The 19,996-nt window shown below is 33.9% G+C and overlaps 3 protein-coding genes across 5 annotated transcripts in view; 2 read left to right on the top strand and 1 right to left on the bottom strand.

Moving 5' to 3' along the window:
- The window catches only part of LOC138937807 (uncharacterized), an 18,181-nt gene extending 12,297 nt beyond the window's left edge, over positions 1-5,884 (top strand). Inside the window, exons 3-6 of the mRNA XM_070304444.1 lie at positions 1,859-1,974; positions 2,411-2,555; positions 2,902-3,084; positions 3,626-5,884. Of these exons, the coding sequence (XP_070160545.1) occupies positions 1,859-1,974; positions 2,411-2,555; positions 2,902-3,084; positions 3,626-3,979 (798 nt within the window). The 3' untranslated portion in view covers positions 3,980-5,884. The remainder of the gene's footprint in view (positions 1-1,858; positions 1,975-2,410; positions 2,556-2,901; positions 3,085-3,625) is intronic.
- On the bottom strand, positions 3,456-8,946 carry Mif2 (mitochondrial translation initiation factor 2). Its single transcript, XM_070304439.1, has 13 exons — positions 8,454-8,946; positions 7,871-7,942; positions 7,445-7,589; positions 7,075-7,358; positions 6,828-6,988; positions 6,488-6,714; positions 6,119-6,389; positions 5,630-5,883; positions 5,299-5,557; positions 5,059-5,223; positions 4,840-4,980; positions 4,562-4,749; positions 3,456-4,019 (listed from the first exon to the last, which is right to left on the bottom strand). Exons 2-12 carry the CDS (start codon positions 7,906-7,908, stop codon positions 4,577-4,579), a joined length of 2,118 nt encoding a protein of 705 aa, XP_070160540.1. The 5' UTR covers positions 7,909-7,942; positions 8,454-8,946; the 3' UTR covers positions 3,456-4,019; positions 4,562-4,576.
- Qtc (quick-to-court) lies at positions 8,155-19,996 on the top strand. 3 transcript variants are annotated; one of them, XM_070304440.1, is made up of 10 exons: positions 8,155-8,194; positions 8,377-8,843; positions 12,077-12,312; positions 13,030-13,304; positions 14,449-14,727; positions 15,138-15,677; positions 15,791-16,027; positions 16,107-16,202; positions 16,865-16,966; positions 17,925-19,996. In XM_070304440.1, the coding sequence occupies exons 3-10, from the start codon at positions 12,114-12,116 to the stop codon at positions 18,132-18,134; spliced, it is 1,938 nt and encodes a 645-aa protein (XP_070160541.1). In that variant the 5' UTR covers positions 8,155-8,194; positions 8,377-8,843; positions 12,077-12,113; the 3' UTR covers positions 18,135-19,996. The 3 variants fall into 3 exon arrangements, with proteins under 3 accessions (XP_070160541.1, XP_070160543.1, XP_070160542.1); XM_070304442.1 differs by adding an exon at positions 17,500-17,557 and having other exon boundaries at positions 8,177-8,843; positions 17,925-18,012; XM_070304441.1 differs by lacking the exons at positions 8,155-8,194; positions 16,865-16,966 and having other exon boundaries at positions 8,234-8,843.

The raw sequence follows: 19,996 nt of genomic DNA, 5'->3' as shown, positions 1-19,996 counted from the left end.
AACATTATTATTTCCACCTGCATCGGAAAACATGCGTATGTACGAAACGCGCAGATACGTACAGTCGAATGAAGATAAAACAATATTTTTTGGTTTTTTACTAACATAAATGTTGTCAATGTGAAGCTGTATGAGATCTTAATTCAGTCTCTGGGTACTAATTAGTGTAAACCATCATTAAAACGTAAATAATCGCTTATCGTAAAGTAAATGTACACGATGACGATTCTGAGATCATTAAATTTAACATATGTATATCTTATACTCGTCGATTATTAATTTAGAGTTTTAATTTTTATCAATCAATTGTGTTTAAATTATACAGTGTGTGAGATTTTCAATACTTTTTTAAATGTGTAAAAAAATTAAGGACTTAATTTTACTTGATAAAGAAATTAATTTAGTTTTTACCTTGCTTAATTTTGACATATCTTGATTCGACATTTTTTCTGACGATACCGTAATATTCTTAAGATCTAAAATTTACGAAAAAATTTCCGAAAGATCACACGATTCGTCGTACATGTTCTAAAATTTTTATCGAAAATTGTCAGTATAATTTGCAATAAAAACGATAAATTGTTAAGAGCCTTCCAGCAGCTTGTACAATAATATGCGGTGGAAAATGCTAGAATAAAGTTGTGCCTGCTATATGACAATGATATACTTTGTTCCGTATTAGTTTCCATTACCAGCATTGAATTAGCTGGCGGATAAGCAATACACACACACACACACACACACACACACACACATACACATGACATATGCGTCGCTCGCGCATGCAACGATACGATTATTTCGCGGAATTAGAAGAGCAATCAGTTCGGTTTTTTTTTCTAACATTACATAACGGAAGCATGCAATATTACAGCATCGTTAGTGCTAGAATACATATCACGTGTACACGATCATCTTTGTAAAGATATGTTTGTGACTAAGAAACTGTCGCGACGTCACACGTGACATCTGACCCACACATCAGCGTGCGAATCATTGTCCTCCTATGTCGAATACTCCTTTCACAAAATTACCTTACAATTCGAGGGATTAGAAGCAGTGCGAATATCCGCGAATGTATCGTCTTATAATGTATCTTTTTGCGATATAGAGCTTTATCTGCAATGTTTATATAATCTAAATAATACACAATGTATTTAAAAAAAATTATGATCATGCAATTAAAAGAGGGAAAGAGAAATTCAATTAAATTTTCATTGAGAGGGTATTGACTCGCGATTATACTCAAGCAATTTCACTTTAAACTGTTGAATACAAATTAAAGATAAAATTATTCGCGTGGGAAAAGTTAAAAAATGTATAACTGCTTACAGATATTATTTTCTGCCAATTATTTCATATTAAATGTTTAATATTTAAATGTTTGTACAATTGTGACGATGGAGAAATATATGGCAAATTGAGACTGCGATATATTTTTTTCACGAAGCTGTTTCTTCAACGCAATGTTTTTTTTTTTCGCGATTTATCCTCCATTGGTCGACGAGCGAAATTTATTAGGCAATATATATAATATTTGATTCGCCATTCGCAAAATTGTTTATTATCCGAGCCGGAATTATCTGGATGTATATTTATAATACTTTTATATGTTACATATTACCCGAAAGAGTATAATTCGAAATATAAAAAGTGTGATTATGGATGTCGAGATATATGAGATACGCGAATTTTCATTCTCTCTAGGAACCATAATTTTTGTTGAAGGCCAATATTTTCTTATCATTACGTAAATATCCATTTTTGCGCTACGTTTTCAATAGTAGACGAAAAAGCTTCATATATTGTTACTCGCTTCGCTAAGACTTCGTTAAAATTGCATGTTCCATATTTACAGATGAAGGCAGCTTACAGAGCTCTAGATACATTTTGCGAGCTACCAGATGAAACGCGAATAAAATACGAGTGCGTTTCGCCGAATAATCACGGCTACATTAAACCAGGCAAGAAGAAGTAAGTTGGGAGATCATATTTTCAAATTATTCTCGTAATTCATTATAATTCAGTTTGATGAAGGTTCTATTAACCGATTGCGATTTGTAATCCAGCGATAATACAAAAAACAGTTCATATCATTTAAATTTAATTCATAATAAAAATCCTAAAAATGTTGAATAATTATACGCATAGTAGCTTCACGCTACTAAAATATAAATTATCGAATGTAAGAGTAATAGAAAACAGGATTATAATATATATGTAATGTTATCCCAAAAAGCAAACTAGAGAGATTGCATATAAATGTGAATACATATTTGCATTTTAAATATTCTTTTAATGTTGCATATGTTTTTTAAGTTGTTTTTTTTTTTTCACTTGTTTCACACAAGTATAAGTTTCACACATATACGTTCGTTTTTGTAGTGTTATCTAATTATGTTTTGATTAGATTTTCAGATGAGGTGGAATTTCGCCATGCATTCAACGTAACCGGATATGAAGGAACTCTGCCAGAGGACGAGGTTCATGGATTTAGATCAGCGGTAGAAGAATTGGCACGCGATTTCAAGCAATTGGCCTCTATGCTTCTCACTGTAATAATTCTTGACTTGTTACATTTCGTTATGTATTCAATATATTTCCGGTCGTACTTAATTAGTTTTTTTTAATATTTTCCAATATGAATATCTCTTTTCATTATGATATTTTTAGAGTCAATCTATTATTTTATCTTTCCCTGTAAATACTTGTCTACTTTATCGTTATCATTCTATGCATTTTTTTTTCGCACTCGGCAAAGAACGGTTCCGTGCTCTTGACCTTTGAACGGAAGTACATTGCAATTCTCAATGATTTCATTGACTCACGAGTCGATAATAAAATCTAATCTGTACAGAGAAACCAATAAAATGAAATTGAAAAATTCCGTTTGCGTTGCAGGCTCTGTCTGTGGGCTTGGAACAGTCCCCCGACTTTCTTCTGTCCAAGCACGCGCATATGCTTGGTCCTCGCAACGAGTCCACCCTACGTCTCCTTTACTATCCACCACTCGGTGCACCGGTACAAGGACTGACCCGATGTGGCGCTCATTGCGACTATGGCACTTTCACTTTGTTGGCGCAAGTATGCAGATTGCAGCAATACATTATACACACTTGAAGCTCGATACCTAATATAGCCGTTTTCGTCGTTAAAGAGAGACGATTACACGATCGTAAATCATATTCTAGAAAATACAAATGCTTTACACACGAAACTCTTCACTCTTTACGTTTAAAAAGTGTCATAAATTCTACGTATCTTTATAATTTCGTCAAAACTGACGAGATATCTCGGCACGTTCGTTCGCACAATACGCACAATCATTTTGTGATAAGCAGCTCTACATCACTAAAATATGAAAATATTTAAAAGAGGAAAAGTCATATCAAACACACGCGTGTTAAAAGATAATGAATAATTATTAAACATTAAAACAAAGATATATTTACACGCGTAATTCATACGCAGTATATGTTATAAAGACTACGACATAGGAATATCAAATGTCAAGTCAATATTAAAGTAATAATGTTATATTATGTACACATATATATACAGATTGCTGATTAATATCATTGATTACGTTCAATAATTTATTTATAACAATAAAATATTTTTCAAGGATTGCGAAGGAGGCCTTGAAATACAAACTCCACATGGGGAACGATGGGCTAGAGTGGGCCATCTCCCAGGCGCTATATTAGTGAACACTGGCGAATTACTGGCGCATTGGACTAATGAACAACTTCCAGCGCTTAGACATCGCGTCGTTATACCGGAACATTGCGGTCGCGGTCGCCATTCCATCGCCTTCTTTGTACACCCAGATGACGATGTTTCCATCGAACCATTAGAGACAAACATCACGATAGCCAACCAGGAAACGATCCCTTGCCGTCTCCAAAAGAAGAAACGTAGCGTCCTCTCGGCGTATCAACATCTTCAACGACGATTTCGCGAAACTTATGCGTCTTAATATACTCCACGTGATTCCCGGGATATCCTGTTAAGGTGATCTATATTGCCAATCCAAAATCGAAAATTAAATTTTCACAAGGCTCGTTGGATTAGAGCAAAGATGAAACTTCGCGGCGATTCTGAAGATATTTAATTTTACGGAAAGTAAAATTAAGATTATCGCAGAGTATCTTTTAAAATCTGACCGATTATGTGCATATTGCTGTCTTTTTGGATATCGTTTGGTGCATATTGTAAAAAAAAAAAAAAAAAAAAAAAAAAAATAAGAACGCGCATTCATTCCACTTACGCAGAGCAAGATTGATACTTTTAGTTCTGACAAATTTGAACATAATATAGTTTATCTGTCTTAATTTCACAATAGCATTCAAGAATTTGGTATCTCCCCCAAAGCGAAATTACGATAGACTGTATATGTAAAAGATGTAAAAAAAATATGAAAGAAAAAATTGCGATTCTCTCAGGCAATAATAAAAAAAATTTGTACTTAATTCAAGAATATTTCTATTATTCTCATAATGTATAAGCAAGACGATGACTGCGGAAATCTATGAACATGTTTTATCTGATTTAGCTTTACGATTTTTAGGATTGTTTAAAATCCAGGATCCCAATCGGTCTCTTGCGATTTCTTGCCTATCTGATAACAAACTAGAACGTCCCCCGGTTTGAAAGACAATGTGGGATCTTCTAATCTCAAACCACATTCTACATTAATCTTGATGGTTTCTGTTTCAGTTTTCATGTGTCTCATCGACACCAATTTCCCTAAAAGATAAGTATCATTTCATCTCTTCCCTTTTTTCTTTCCTCTTTTCCTCGCTCTCTATCTCTTTTTAATCAAATATTTTCTCTTACCAATATAGAGAGTTTTCTGTTCGCGTATTAACCGATACATTGCATCTTTTTTTAGAATGCCTTTGACACATCGACAGCCCGCGACTTTTACTTTTTTTTTCTTCTCTGTGATCTCGAACTCTTCCAATACATTTGCTTCGCCTACAGAGAAATCAAACCATCAAAACGAATTTATAACAACGAATTTAACCGGTCTAATTATTAATGTTTCTCTCATACCTATCACTTCTTCAGTGTTGAGCAGCGGTAATTTAATATTTATTTCCTTCTTAACATCGTCAATAAGTTTATATATCACATTATATGGACGGATCGATATATTTTTTTTATCAGCTTTTTGTTTCAAGTCTTTCATTATAGGCAGATTAAAAGAATATATGATGGCTATAAAGATTTTATGTGATGTTGAAATTTATAGAGAAGATAATATCAATTGATTCTTCATAGAAGATATATTACCACTGAACGCATCTGCTATTTGTAAATCTGTCTCTGTGATGGGTCCAACACCGTAATGAACGATACTCAATCGACACTTGTCATCGCTTCCATACGTATTAAAAACGTCTAATATAGCTTCTACAGAGCCGGCAACATCGCCTTTTACGATAATATTGACTGTAGGTATTCCATCATCAGGTTTTTCTACTTTAATAGGATTTGATAATTTGACATATCTTCCGATTGCTCTTCTCTTTTCTCGAAGTATCAGATATTCCTACAATCGTCAGAAAGTAAGATAAATAATATCTCCGTCATAATATAATTTTGTTATACAATAAAAACTTACTTTCAGATGTTCTTCATGCTTCTTATCTGCTGCAGTTTTATGTTCCTGTGTCAATTGCATAGCTTTTTGTGCTTCCCTATATCGCATTACCATATGTACTCTCTTTTCATTCTCGACTTCTAGTACTTCATCTCCTGCAGAGGGTAAATCTTTCCATCCAATAATCTGCACCGCTTCAGATAATTTAGCTTCCGTAATTGGATTTCCGGAATGATCAAACATGGCTCTCACTTTAGCCCATGCTAATCCACTCACTATTATCGAACAAAAAGGTAATTAAATATGTAAAAATTCTGACTATATGGTATATTCAAGGTTGCAGAATATATTTCATACATCATCAGTTCTAAATCTTTCTTAAAATGTATTAAAAATTTAAAAAAAAAGCATAGACAAAAATTTATTCTTAAGAATATTTGATTGAGCCTTTTCCAACAGAACTTATATATTTTTTCTTCTATACTTTTCTTGGATTGAAACATTCCTTACCAAGAAACGCGCCCTTTCTTAAAGTGCCGCGTTGAATTAAGACAGTCGCTAATTTGCCGCGATAACGATCAATAGAGGATTCAATTATGACAGCTTCAACTAGCCCTGTCGGATCGCCCTTTAACTCTATGAGCTCGGCTTGTAACACTATAGTCTCTGTCAAAGTATTTATATTAGTTCCATGTAATGCCGAAATACTAACGCACTGAATGTCCCCACCTAATGCCTCTACCTGAATTCCTTGTTGCGCAAGCATATTTTGCGTTCTCTCCTGAAATAGACATTATAAATTATAATTTTCATTATCATTTTCAGACAGTTAACTATATTGCAACACTTCTCACTCTGTATTAATCGGCAATAACTTACGATATCGGCTTCGGGTTTATCGATTTTGTTGATAGCCACAATAATCGGAACATTTGCGGTCTTTGCCATTTGTATACTTTCTATGGTCTGCTCCATAACACCATCGTCTGCTGCTACCACAAGTACCACGATGTCGGTTGCTTGTGCGCCTCTCATTCGCATAAGATTAAACGCAGCGTGTCCGGGAGTATCCAAAAACGTAACTCTTTCTCCCGTTTCCAATGTTACTGTCGGTTAAAATAATAAAATTGCAAAAATTTCTTATGTAATACAATTAATAATTATTATGTATATGATACGTAATCAATTATTAATATATAATAAACAAAATCGCATTTACCATTGAAGGCTCCAATATGTTGAGTGATACCGCCAAATTCTGTTTTCACAATAGATGTATTACGTAATGTATCAAGCAATGTAGTTTTGCCATGATCAACATGACCCATAATTGTTACTACTGGATGACGTTTTATTAGTACGGATTCATCCAGTAGAGGCCTAATGAATAAGATATAAATAATACAATATAGCCACTTTTTTATGCTATAATTGATTAATTCTATTCTAATTATATTATCCAATACCGTTTAACGGCATCATAATCCTTTGCATCCTTTTCTACTTTATCTGGTTTAGAGATCACCCTAAATTTTGCCCCAAGTTTCCGTACAGCACTATACAATACATTTTGATCTTCTATGACAGTATCTTTATCGTAACGTCTAATTGAATCGGACATAAAAATTGCTTCAAAAATATCATCTATGTCTCTTTTTGCAGATCTTGCCAGCTCCGATACTGTCATTCTGTTCCATATATCCACAACTGGTAACTTTTTTTTTATTTTCAACTTGAAAGTATTTGCCTCCTATAGATAATATCAGTTGATATAATATATACACAATATTTTTAAATATTAAATAGTTACGTATATAGAAAAAATTGGAAACTTACTTTCAGCCTTGATGAATTCTTTTTGAAGTATTGTGGCGTCATATGATAACGCTGGCATTGCATGCATGTGAGAAACAAACTGGGCAGGATGTGCTTCCTTGCATTATCACTCCTGACAATTTCGCAGAGTTGTTGTCTCAGTAAACTGCAAATTATAAAAGCATGACAGGAAATATGTATTTTTCATCAATTTAGAATTCTACAGTAATTTATACAGATTATTACATTTCGATTTTTTTTTATATTTAAGAAAAAGGGGAATTAAGTCGATATCATAGCATATACAATTGGATAGGTTATGTTTCTAATTTTTAAGGAACTTGTCTTTTCTCACAATGTTCACATATTAAACAAATTTCGCAACAAATACTTGAAGACGAATTTGAATCATCATGATATCGTCTCTTTAGACAGAAAAATAAATACCTAAATTCCGTACACGTCCTGATCAAGGAAGCAGCCATGTTTATGGTTACACAATCAGCTTAGCCATCTTTGCTGGATCGAAACGCGAAATTTATCGAACAGATGATAAAATGACTGCGTTCAAAAAACAACAATCGAGTGACCAATTTTTGAAAAACGCATCTGATTGGTAGATCCAGACACCAATCACAGACGATCTCTACTCGACGATTGCATAACGATTATTTACTGAACGCAATTATTAATACATACACGTGAATTTCTAAAAACACTATCAGCGAGGAATAAATGTATAAAAAAATATTTGTACATTGATTACAATAGGTAAATATAATTAATTCGCACATGTCGATAATGTATTATCGTTCAACTGGAAAGCTATTACACACGCTTTGTAACGGAAGGTAAAAAAAAGCTCATCGATATTATTGCTAAAAATATCGCGTGTTGACAAGGCAAAAAAAGGATGAATTCACGTCATCGAACTTTCGTTTCCTAATCGTCAGATGCCGCGTGCTGTTCATTGAATTGTCCGAATTGAATCAAGAGATCGCTCGGTGTGGGATTGCGGATACATACATACATAACATCCATCATCGCAACTTTTCGTTGCTAACGTCAGAACGTCACGTGCGGTGATCCGCGTCACGGCCTTCAACGCGACCCCGTTTTTCGCCGTCGATTCGTCGCGTGAATTTGCCTTCGGTAACATTCACACCGTTCGAAACGCGGGAGACGGATTCCTCGACTCGGAAGGAGCTGGAAGACCACGTGGCCCGTCTACATCTGACAGTGGCTGTTGTCCGTTCGACGGTGTACGAGGATCGACGTTCGTCAGGCGTCATTCATTCGCCAGTCATTCCGCTTCGCACAGTGGTGGACGATATTGTCGAGCAGCTTTTTGGGATATCAAGCTTTGAACAAATAAACGAATAATAGTGTGGTTCCTGCGATACCGATGTTTTTCATCGAGGTGAGTGCCCGCGGTCTTCTCGATCCTCCTTCACGTCTTTAGATCTGTGATCAAGCGCATATGTTACGTGCACAGTGTTTGCTCAAGAGAAAAATAGAAAGAGACGAAAGTGTAGACGCCGCGAAAATGTTTTTCGAGTGTCATACGGTGAAAAAAAAACGCGAATCATTGGCGGTAAATTGACAATAGGTCCATTTTTTCGACTGCATCTCCTGTATATGTTTCTTTCAATCTCTTGTCTTTTCTTTTTTTCCTTTAAACATTCGATTTCTATCTCGAAAGTATAACATAACGTGCAGCTGAAAAAAAAAAAAAACTTGCAACGTCTGTAACGTCCTATCGCCAGATATCGTGAATTACATTAAAAATACACAACCAACACACAGAAAATAGTCGTCTATAATATCGATATTTTTTACAAAAAAAAAAAAAAAAAAAAAAAAAATATCAACGTGTCAAAAATTATAGCTAGATTTGCGCAACATAAATGTTAATTCCTCGCATATCCGCGCAAATAAAACATTAACATATATTCACCAACTTATCGTTAAGTATCCTAGTTTTCGTATAATTAGTCTATTTGTGTTATGTAACATTCTCTACGTTTCCGTAATAGTCGACTGATTACACTCAATTCGTACATACGGAAAGTGTAATATATGAATCAATTTATTGAAGGATTTATTTCTTTTGTTTGTTCAAGGAAACTTATTTCAAGAATTTATTAACCTATTAATTATTTATATTAATTATATATATATATATATACCTAGAGAGAGAGAGAGAGAGAGAGAGAGAGAGAGAGAGAGAGAGAGAGAGAGAGAGAGAGAGAGAGAGAGAGAGTATACATAAGAATATCTATGTGTGTATCATCCTATGTTGTTTAAAGTTTTTGCAGAGAAAATAAGTACGAAAGAAAGAAATAATTTTACGTATATCGCTTTATGTTATGTGAAAACGTTTACGGGTGTGATATTAAATTTCTCTTTTATTGACGTAAAATTTTCGTCGGCTTGTAAACGCTGCGTTAAAGCTGCAGCGTATCCTTAAAATAGAACATGTCATCGATTATTTCATTTCGATAAAGAACGCGGAATTTCCTTCTCACGCCATTCACTTCATTTCGACTGTTTTCTCGCTATCGCTCGTTACGATCACGACGACGTTATTACGGTCACCCGAAGTCATTCTCGGCAATTTCGTAAGCTGGACTTGTTGAAATTATCGAGTATTTACATAATAAGTTCTCTAAATATGCTGAAACGTTCAATTACTTTTATTATTATTATTCTCTAAAATCTTGGTCTTAAAAAAAAAGAGAGAAGCTCGCAAAAATATTTTTCTCGGAAGATATTTGGAAAAATTTTGAATCTCGCAGATAGAAATTCTCAGAATAAATGAATTTATTCTTCGCGTGTTACGTTTGTAACATCTACGCCTGTTATATTTATCTAAAAAGTTTTTTTTTTATTAAAAATTTTTATTAAAAATAAATGTGTATGTGTATAATTTAAAAATTGCAGTTGCGCATAGAGATAATTGCTAAATTTTCTTTGTTGTAATATATGGATCACGTTACTCTACGTGATCTTTAATTGAGTCATACTTATTTGAGTCTACAAAATTTATAAGGTGCTTGTTTTTCTTAGATGTTCCCTTGCAATTATGTAAATTTTAAAGATAAATCGAAACTAACGATTTTTCGAAGCCTGTCTTTCTTTGCTTTTGCTAAAATGTGTAATTTACAATAATTTACAGTAATTTAAAGTAATCATCATCACGCACTGTTATTTCGCAATTTATATTTATACGCATTCATGAAAATTGCATATCGTATATCGTAATTTCGCTTTTTGCTTGCTTCTTTTTTTTTTTTTACGATCTTTCTGTATCGTTTGAAAGAGGTCGAATGTGTCGAGGTGTGTGCGTTTGGGACTTACAATTTGACTTTTGAAATCGTTTTACGCAATTTCTACGTATTTGTTCCAAGGTGCGCCGTAAAATTACGGACCGTATCCGGCTTCCGCGTACAAGGATGAAATACACGCGAAGTTAACTACCGCGTACAACACGCTTTAAAGCACTTGATAATTGTGCGAATAATGTCGAGGTCTTATCTGTGGATGTCCGCGATTCCTCAAAATAATCCAGATTCTCGGTTGATCATTTATTTGCGAGAAAATTGTATCAATTAGTTGTAAAATAAAAAATAATCTATATAAATTATATGATATATTTAAAACTGAAACAGACCGAGATTTTTATAAAAATCTTTATAAAAGAAACTTTAAAACAAAATTTTATAAAGGCTTAATCGGTAGTCCACGTTTCAAAAAATTGAACGTATTTAATAAATAGAATTTAATGCTTCTTAATACAATAAATTTTTTTTCGAAAATCTTTTTCGAATCGCGCGCGCGCGCGCGACTCTTATATGACGCAATATTCTTATATTTGTAAAAAATTTTTTTTATCAATTCCGAAATAACTCATTGCTCAACGTATCGTAATATGTTGTATTCCGCGGTCGGGAATCTGAGTAAAATTAAATGGCGCATCGCAAGAAGAAATAAATTTTGAGATTCGTCCAAGTTTGCGCAGAAAATATCATGCTGAAAGTAAGAAACAATGGTTTCGAGAAAAAACTGACCTAGGTTCAGCGAACGACAGCGCTTCGTCCAATCGATACGTCCTCGACCCCGGGGATTATATCTTTCTTTCTTGCTTGTCGAAAAATAAAACTCTCTCTGATGTTGTTTTCTAAATAAATTTCTAAGCGAGATTAAAGTCAGAAAATTTTCTGACTTTAATTAAACGCGATAACATCATATAATTTATTCGATAAAACTTGTGCGTTGGAATATTTCACTTATATTTATTGTCTGTGGAAATGATAATATAAATGTTGATTTTGTAACGCATATATATATTCGATTATGCAGATGCAATGATTGATAAGAATCGAATTATTTATATATTGATATTTATTGGAATATATGTATTATATTATATGGTAAATTTTTTTTAAATTCTTTACTACTTTATATGTTTTTTTAAATTTTGGTTTATAAATTTTATTTCTGCTCTTTTTATGAATCTTGTTATTCAGTTTTTAAGTTTTGAAAATAAGCGATATTTTATTGCATTGTATATATCAGAATTGAATGCAATATTATCTCCGATAATGATCACTTTTGTAATCATCAAACATTTGGGACACGTGTCGTATCCAGGTGACAGTCGTCGCGTGATGCGCTGGAGATAAACTGAATGGACAGAATGGCTCGTTACGGCAACGAGAGATCCCTGCATTCCCTGCAGCCGATGCACCCGGGTCACTCAACTCACGCTGCCGGCTCGACGTCTCCTACAACGCCGACGACGACAACGTGCTCTGTCAACCTGACCGAAGTCGCCACCGCTATCAGCTCTATCCATGTGCCAAGTATCGGGTCACCTGATAGTCCTAGTAGGTTGATGGAAAAATCTGTGAGGGATTTTGATTAATCAACGATTAGTGAAATATGCTTTCTCTCGGAACAATTAGGGAGATAATTTCTTTAAACGTCTCTCTTTCCACATTTCACATTTAGTAAATATTTTAAATTTCGAATATTTTAAATCGCTAGCATCTCATTTGATTTATGGAATTATCTAAAAAAATTACTTTCTCCAATTGTATTGAGAATGATTATTTACTATGTCATTAAATTATCATTAATATATGATAAGATGCGATAATGAATAGAATATTCCCGTAGTAAATTTAATTTTCTATAATTGAGATTGGAATGCGACTTTGAACATGTTAATTGAGAGCTGCTGTACTTCGATAAGTGATAAATACATAGAGAAATGAGATGAAAAGTTCGATGACATATAATTAACATATTCCGGTTTCATTGCGGTCTATTTTTATTCTGATTTACATTCATTGAAAAAAGAACTCATTCTAATAACATAATTAAAAAATTTATCTCAGACTGTTTAATTTTTCAAGAATTTTGAATTTTTCTAAAACGAATCTATTGGAAAATACTTCAATTTCTTTTTTTCTTTTTTTTTTAAAGCTTGTACAATATATTCGATCTCGAAACAACGACCTTCCTCCGCGATCGCCCACGCGCAACATCATTTAATTTTCTGCGAATTAATTATTAATGAAATGATCACGCATGTCGAATAGCTGCCACCTCGCCGACGTCTTCGCTGGACTCCCGTATACCGAGGCCATCGCCGTCGGCTTTGCGTCGCGCCGCCAGTTTGCGCGTGCGCGGCGAACGGATACTACCACCACATCATCCGCGAGCCACCACCGCCGCGGCCCTGATCGGCCACCAACAGCATCATCGTCGTCACAACCACCTCCTGCAATCGTCGCAGCAGCATCATCATCCGGATCATCATATTTTTCCGGTCATCACGGAGAATGGAACCGACTCGCCGCGACAACGATCTCTCGTGAGTACCATCCGGCTGCTTAGAAGATCGTGTTATCTCGAAACGCTGTCAATATCATTGCATATTAGACGTAGATCGGTCGCTCTCGGTCGTCCTATAGACGGATTCCTGTCACTTTAAAATTGACAATTGTAATACGACTATAAGCAGGGACGATTCTCACGAAAAAAAATAAGAGCAAAAGAAACGTGAATGATGATGATCCTACAATTCGCGTTCAAAATTGAACGACGTCCCCGAGACCGATCTGCGCATTTTGCTTGACGCATAAGTGAATGTGCACTGAATATTTTATTCTGAACATTTGATATTTGCGTCTTGTCCGTTTATACGATGTAATGGAAAGCGTATTTATTGTTAAGACTTACTAGAGTGAAGGATATCGCCGCTCTCTCATTTTTCCAAGATCTGCCAAGGTATTCGACAAGTCTATAGTGCGAAGAAATTGATCTCTGACTTTTGCATGCGGTTATACATCGGAATCCGTATGGAAATCTTTACCTTTATTCGCTAGACGTAACTTAGAGGTTCCGTTGATTCATGCTAATTTGCACGGTAGGTCACGGTAGTCGGGTCTGTTCCCCTCGCGTGACCAGATATATTCCGGACGAGTGTCATTATCCTAAGCGCGCAATATAAATATGAGAAATAATCCAACAGGTAGGCACCTCGTTATAAATCCGCCCACGTATCGACTTCTGTGAACTATCATATATATACAAATCGTTACTTTACTTCTTTTTTCATCCTTTTCATTTAAGGATCTAAAAAGTCTGAAGATAACTGATTGTGAGAAGCACCAACGAAAGTTAGCACTAATTTTTTAATGCTTTTAAGAGCTCTTTATATATTTAATAATTAATTTCATAAATTTCGAATTATATTTGACTTGACGCAAGCTTATTATAAATAATTCGTAGTCTTTCTCTTAACGATTTTTTTTTTAAATATACTATTTGTATATCAACATGATATCTTCAAATTTTTATGAATAACTTCTTTACATATTTCTTAAACAAACTATTAATTTTTTCTCACTCAACTTCTGTCAAAATTCATTTAACAGTAATATGTATATTGTCTGCTCTGCTTTTAAAATGAATTGCGCTAACGGACTCAGTTAACTGAATAATGTACCGTTCAGAGTCTCTCACTGACACCGGTGAGGCCGCGGCCAAGTCACGCGGCCTCTGGAGGAACAATGGGAATTGCCAACGATGACAGCGATGTCGAGAGCGTGAAGAGTTATAGTAGCGCTTGCAGTACGGCAAGCGCCTGCGAGCACGCATCTTTCGCGTTGAACGGCACCACTTGGTCTGGTCGATCGCGAAAATATGTCGTGCATTGTTCGAATCACGTCGGCGACAACGAACAATATCTCACGCCTACTCAAAGAGCGGCCAGACAAGTCAGGAAGTTTCAGGTAATTAGGCTAACAAAGAGATACATTGGCAGTTGCATTTTTTTTTTTCGCTTTTACTTCATTAGCTCTTTGCTGATATTGAGGATAATATACGAGATGTATTCTTTATCTCTCAGATTAATAATATATTTCATTTAATTCTGGAGAAATTTAATTTTTAAATCACACACATTTATATATATATATATATATATATATATATATATATATGTCAAATTTAAAATTTGTAATTGGCGAAAAAACTTGGCGCTTAAACAATTAATTATGTACATATAAGACGTTGCAAACTCACTGAGAATCTAAATTCATTAAAAAGATATCCGGTAGTTTTGAGATACTTTATATTTAATAATTATTACGTTATTTCTGCGGTTGTTTGCATCTCTATCTTGATCGATATGTCTTTATAGGCTCTGTTGAAAGAGGCGCGTAAGGAGATCGAGGAGAAAGACCGGGAACTCTTGCGTTTGACAAAGGAGGTTGTAGAATTGAGACTGTACAAGGCCTCTCTGAACAGTCCAGATGAGCGAACGGATAGCAGCGATGCTCTCACCGTGCGCGAGAACAATCCCTTCTCGCCAGAATCGCCGAGCAAGGATCTTCCGGATGAGAACATCGCGGAGAAATCCGTCACCAGTCCAGAAACGCCGGAGAAGCGTTTACACACGGATGTTCCCCCATCGTTAGCTGATTCCGGACATTTTGAAGATGGTTCCGTCCATTCGAAAGACTCTGTGTGCCTGCCTGAGCCGCAACCGGAAATTGTTATCAGCACGACTAATGTGGTACAATCCAGCGATATTCCCGATACGATTTCTATAACACCGAAGAGCATCGAGCGAGACGAGGAGAGACGTCGATTGGTTAGTCATTATGAGAATAGAATCGAAGATATGCACAGACGTCACGTTGACGAGTTGCAAGATCTCAAGCAGAAACACAATGATAAGGTGAAGATTTTGTATTTGATAGACACATTGTGTGCAATTTTTTTTCTTTTTTTTCATATGAATTTAAAAAAAAATTTACAATTTCTTACTTGTATAATAAATTTATTGTCCAGGTGGAAAGTTTGCTCAACCAACTGTCCGAGGTCAACACGCGTTACTGCGAGGTGCGACCAACCGTAGATATCGCGGAAACTCGTGTACGTGAATTAGAAGCGGAATTAGAGGCTGTGAAGACTGAGCTTAGTGAACAGAAAGCACTTTTAAGCGAGCAGGAGGAAAGAAATAAGCAAATGTACCTGAAAATGTATGCCAAAGGTCAAGAAGCCGCGCGCATTGAACAAGCTGATCAGGTATGATATGAAGTATCAAAGATATATGTGAAAAGCGTAAATTTGATACTATATTTGAATACCTTTTGCAAAATTATAGATTCTCGTGCAAGCGCATCAATCACCGCCTAAAGTCACCGTCGCGGAACTTCTTCAACAGCTAACCGTCACACAAGCTGAATTAGAGAATATTAAGGTGAGTACTGTTTATTTGCACTTTACCATTCTTAAAATTTGACAGATATAGCAATAGATAACATAACATTGCAGTTTGGTTTTAAAATTTTATTTTGTATATTCTGTGCAAGATTATTTTAAATTGGCATTAATTTGAAATATACAAAATTAAATGTTTCAGAGATATTAATTATTATTAATACAGTTTCTGCAGCGATGATTTTTATTATATTTGTTGTCATTAACAAGCTTTCATAATGCATCGCAACATTTGCACATAATATGAGAGTTCCTTATTAGTTTGACATTTGCATTCTTTCTCGCTTGATTATTAGTATTTTTTTTTTTTCTGGTAGGTGTGCGTTTTTTATTTAAAGCCGAACGATTGAAATTTGCATAATGATCTTATCGATTTTCTCACACTCGCGAAAGAGCGAGTTTTTCTCGCGATCTTAATCATGCTAACACAATAACACGCCTGATGAATCTCGAATGAGTTTTTTTACGCAGTCTTTAATCAGCTTTTACATTCGTTTCTCAGAGACGCATCGTTTATTCATCTTTTTTTCACATTCTCACACACTTATAAAGTGTGTACATCACATTTCGAGCATTCTCGTAGTTCACAATATTCTTGTACTAACGATGTGCCACTTTTTTTGGTCGCCGCTCACACTCCAGGACACAAGCTACTCGCCTGAACCTCATATTTCAGCCGAACATAGCCAAAGTTTATTAAGCGCTCAGGAGGCTGTTTCTCTCTGGGTCCTTGGCACACGTAAGGTCTGTATCTTAATTCGATTGCGTGACGCAATTCTCATCCACTTTTTTAACGCCCGTAACTATAGCATTTCTTCATATAATATGCACCGATTTTTTATCAGTGTTGTATTATATCAAGAACTGATGTTGACACAAACATAATGCTCACGTATAGTCTTTCTTTTTATATAAACTTCTTATAAAAATTCTTTAAATTGAAAATAAATAAAATTAATCAGAAGTACAGTAATCAATTAATTGTTCATAACTTGTTCTTTTAATGGCTTGAGTTATTTTGTAACTTATTAAGAAATACAAATATTACCTCAGACTTATCATCACTCATTCATAAGTGACAATAGTGTCATTAACTTCAGGGATGCATTTTATTTACGAGTTGGCGAGTCAGTTCTTGATATGGGCGTGTGGAAAGCACAATTGCGCTCGTATCTCTCTTTCTTTTACATCCGCGTTAGTGAATGCTTTGCTGCAACAATTGCATGTGGATTATGAGGCACAAATGTAGATGGTTGATTCTCTCATACTGCTCTTAGATCGGGCGATATTATCCAATGCACCTGGAAGAAACAGCCTCTTATACCTTCGGCTAATGTAAGTTTGCATGTGCTTACGGCCAATGCACGCTTCCACTATTGCATATAAGATGTGTGTATCATATTATCATTGAATTGAGATGAACCATTTTGATTCCAGTTGACATTTTAAAATCGATCGTATTATTATGAATTAATGTAAAATTACACACACATAACTTTCAATTATATATATACATTAAAATACATGTATTATTAATGTGCGCGAACATTGAAAATTATAAATACGAATGTGTCTGGATTCAAAATTGATTCAAAACACGATTATACGCATATAAACAGTTGTATATTTTCAATATGTTTCTTTACATATCACAATATTTTAGTTTCGTTATTTAACAAGTATGTCATTGTGTTTCGGTTAGGCAATGTATCGGCGTATTGTAGAGGCGAGAAGCAGTCAGGGTACTCTCGATCCAGAAATTACCCTGCAGTTCCTAAAGTCGGCAATCTATTATTTTCTTACTGATAAGGAGAATCATCACGGTCACTTAAATGCTATTGAAAGTATCTTGGGCTTCACAGACGCGGAGAAGCATAACATCGATAGGCTCTATCGATCGGCGAGGAAGTAACACTTTTTAAAAATTCTTCATTATTAAGAAGTAATATCACTGTTAATGAGTGGTGTTACATTATCAGATTTAACACCCAAATGTTAATATTTTTAAAATAAATGTTTAAAGTTTGTGTATCTGACAGATTTGTATCAACTTCATGTATATTTTTCAGTTAGCAAAGTAAAAAATTTATTGTTAAAATTAATTAGTATATTTTTTTATAGCGAGAAAACAAATTATGTTTTTATGATAACAATTTTTACTCTTCCCAATTTTTCCAGAACTCAACCATGAAGTTTATATGGATCTTTCATAATCACATCTTATATTTTCTCATTAATTGTTATTTATACAAAATTATAAAGAGAAACAGCACATTTTGATAGTTCGAAACAAATATAAACTAAACATATTCAGGAGATCTAAGTATGACAATTTTGTTACAATATTTTACAACTCTTTCTCACACACACATGTATCATATTTTTAATACGCGTTAGCTGGCGATTTCGGACAAATTAAATTGCTTTTATTTTTTAATATATATCTAAAGTTTAATATATATATAAAGTTCTGGGACTTAAAAACGTAAATTATACGCGGCTTGGATAGAGACTGAATTTATTTACAGCTATATGTAGTATTAACGCTCTGCAAAGGCCATGTATTACAAATTTAATATTATGCGTATCACTCGTGCAATTTGTATGCTCTAAACTAGTACATAAGTATATTCTAGTTATACTTGAAATAAAATATATTGTCTAGTTATTGCAAATCACGTTTTATTCCTTCAATGATATGATTAACACATACATTGTGTATATCATAACAAGTATTCCGAAATTGATCAAGAAATATGTGATATAGATGAAAGAAGTGATTGAGAAGGAGTTTGAAGTTGGATTTCAAGGATTTATATAATTATTTGAAATGCATGTGCCCATGTATGAGTACGAAAGTTGAATATATCTTTCCTGTTATTACGTCGTGATCCCCGATAACATAGATAAATAAATTTATTTATATATTTACTTGTTATAAATAAAACGAATATATATATATATATATATATATATCTTATACAAGTACACATATACATATATTCAGGATGAATCGGAGTTTCTACCCATTTTACAAATCTTCAAGTATGTGGAAGGACCTGGTATTAGAATAACTAAAGAGACTATTTAATTGTGTATATATGTCTTGTTGTGCATAATAACTTCGAATCATCCTGCATATACTTATCTATATCAAAGTCTGTTGATATGACGTCCGGATAAGGTAACACTATAGAGACTGAAGGATATATCTTGCCTTTTTATCTGCTTGTAATTTCAAGTTAAATAGTTCTCATAAAAGGATATTCAAGTGCAACTATTAGTAAACATCTCAATCAACATAATTCCTATCTTACTGTAATCATAATTATTTATTTCTGAGATACTCTTTCATGTATTTTAATTAAAACCAAAGAGAGAAATCTGGCAGTTGGTAAATTATTGTGCATGAATATTTGATTATAATTTATACTTATGGCACAAACTATTGGCTTAAAGTTGATAAATGTTGACAATTTAAATTTTCTCTGGATGTTTAGCAATAAGAATATTGTTAAATAAAATATAAATAATTTCCTTTTTATATTTTAATTTTTTTAATTTTTGTCTGTAAATAAAAATAAAAATTTCGTTAAAGTTAGAATTTTTGTAATTTGACAATATTAGCTTGAAAAAAACACATTTAAGGTGCCAATAATAAAAGTATGAATATTCATACCACATTTTAATCGCTTCTTAAAGCTACATTCTTCTACACTAAATATTTTATAAATTAAGAAATAGAGAAATATTGCCAGTAATAATATATCAAAT

This window comes from Polyergus mexicanus, unplaced genomic scaffold, assembly GCF_030449975.1.
Source record: "Polyergus mexicanus isolate NDT 795.1 unplaced genomic scaffold, iyPolMexi1.0 SCAF_11, whole genome shotgun sequence".
Taxonomy (NCBI): Eukaryota; Metazoa; Arthropoda; class Insecta; order Hymenoptera; family Formicidae; genus Polyergus; species Polyergus mexicanus.
The sequence above is the reverse complement of the archived record's forward strand: the minus strand, read 5'-3'. Positions and strand labels throughout refer to the sequence as shown.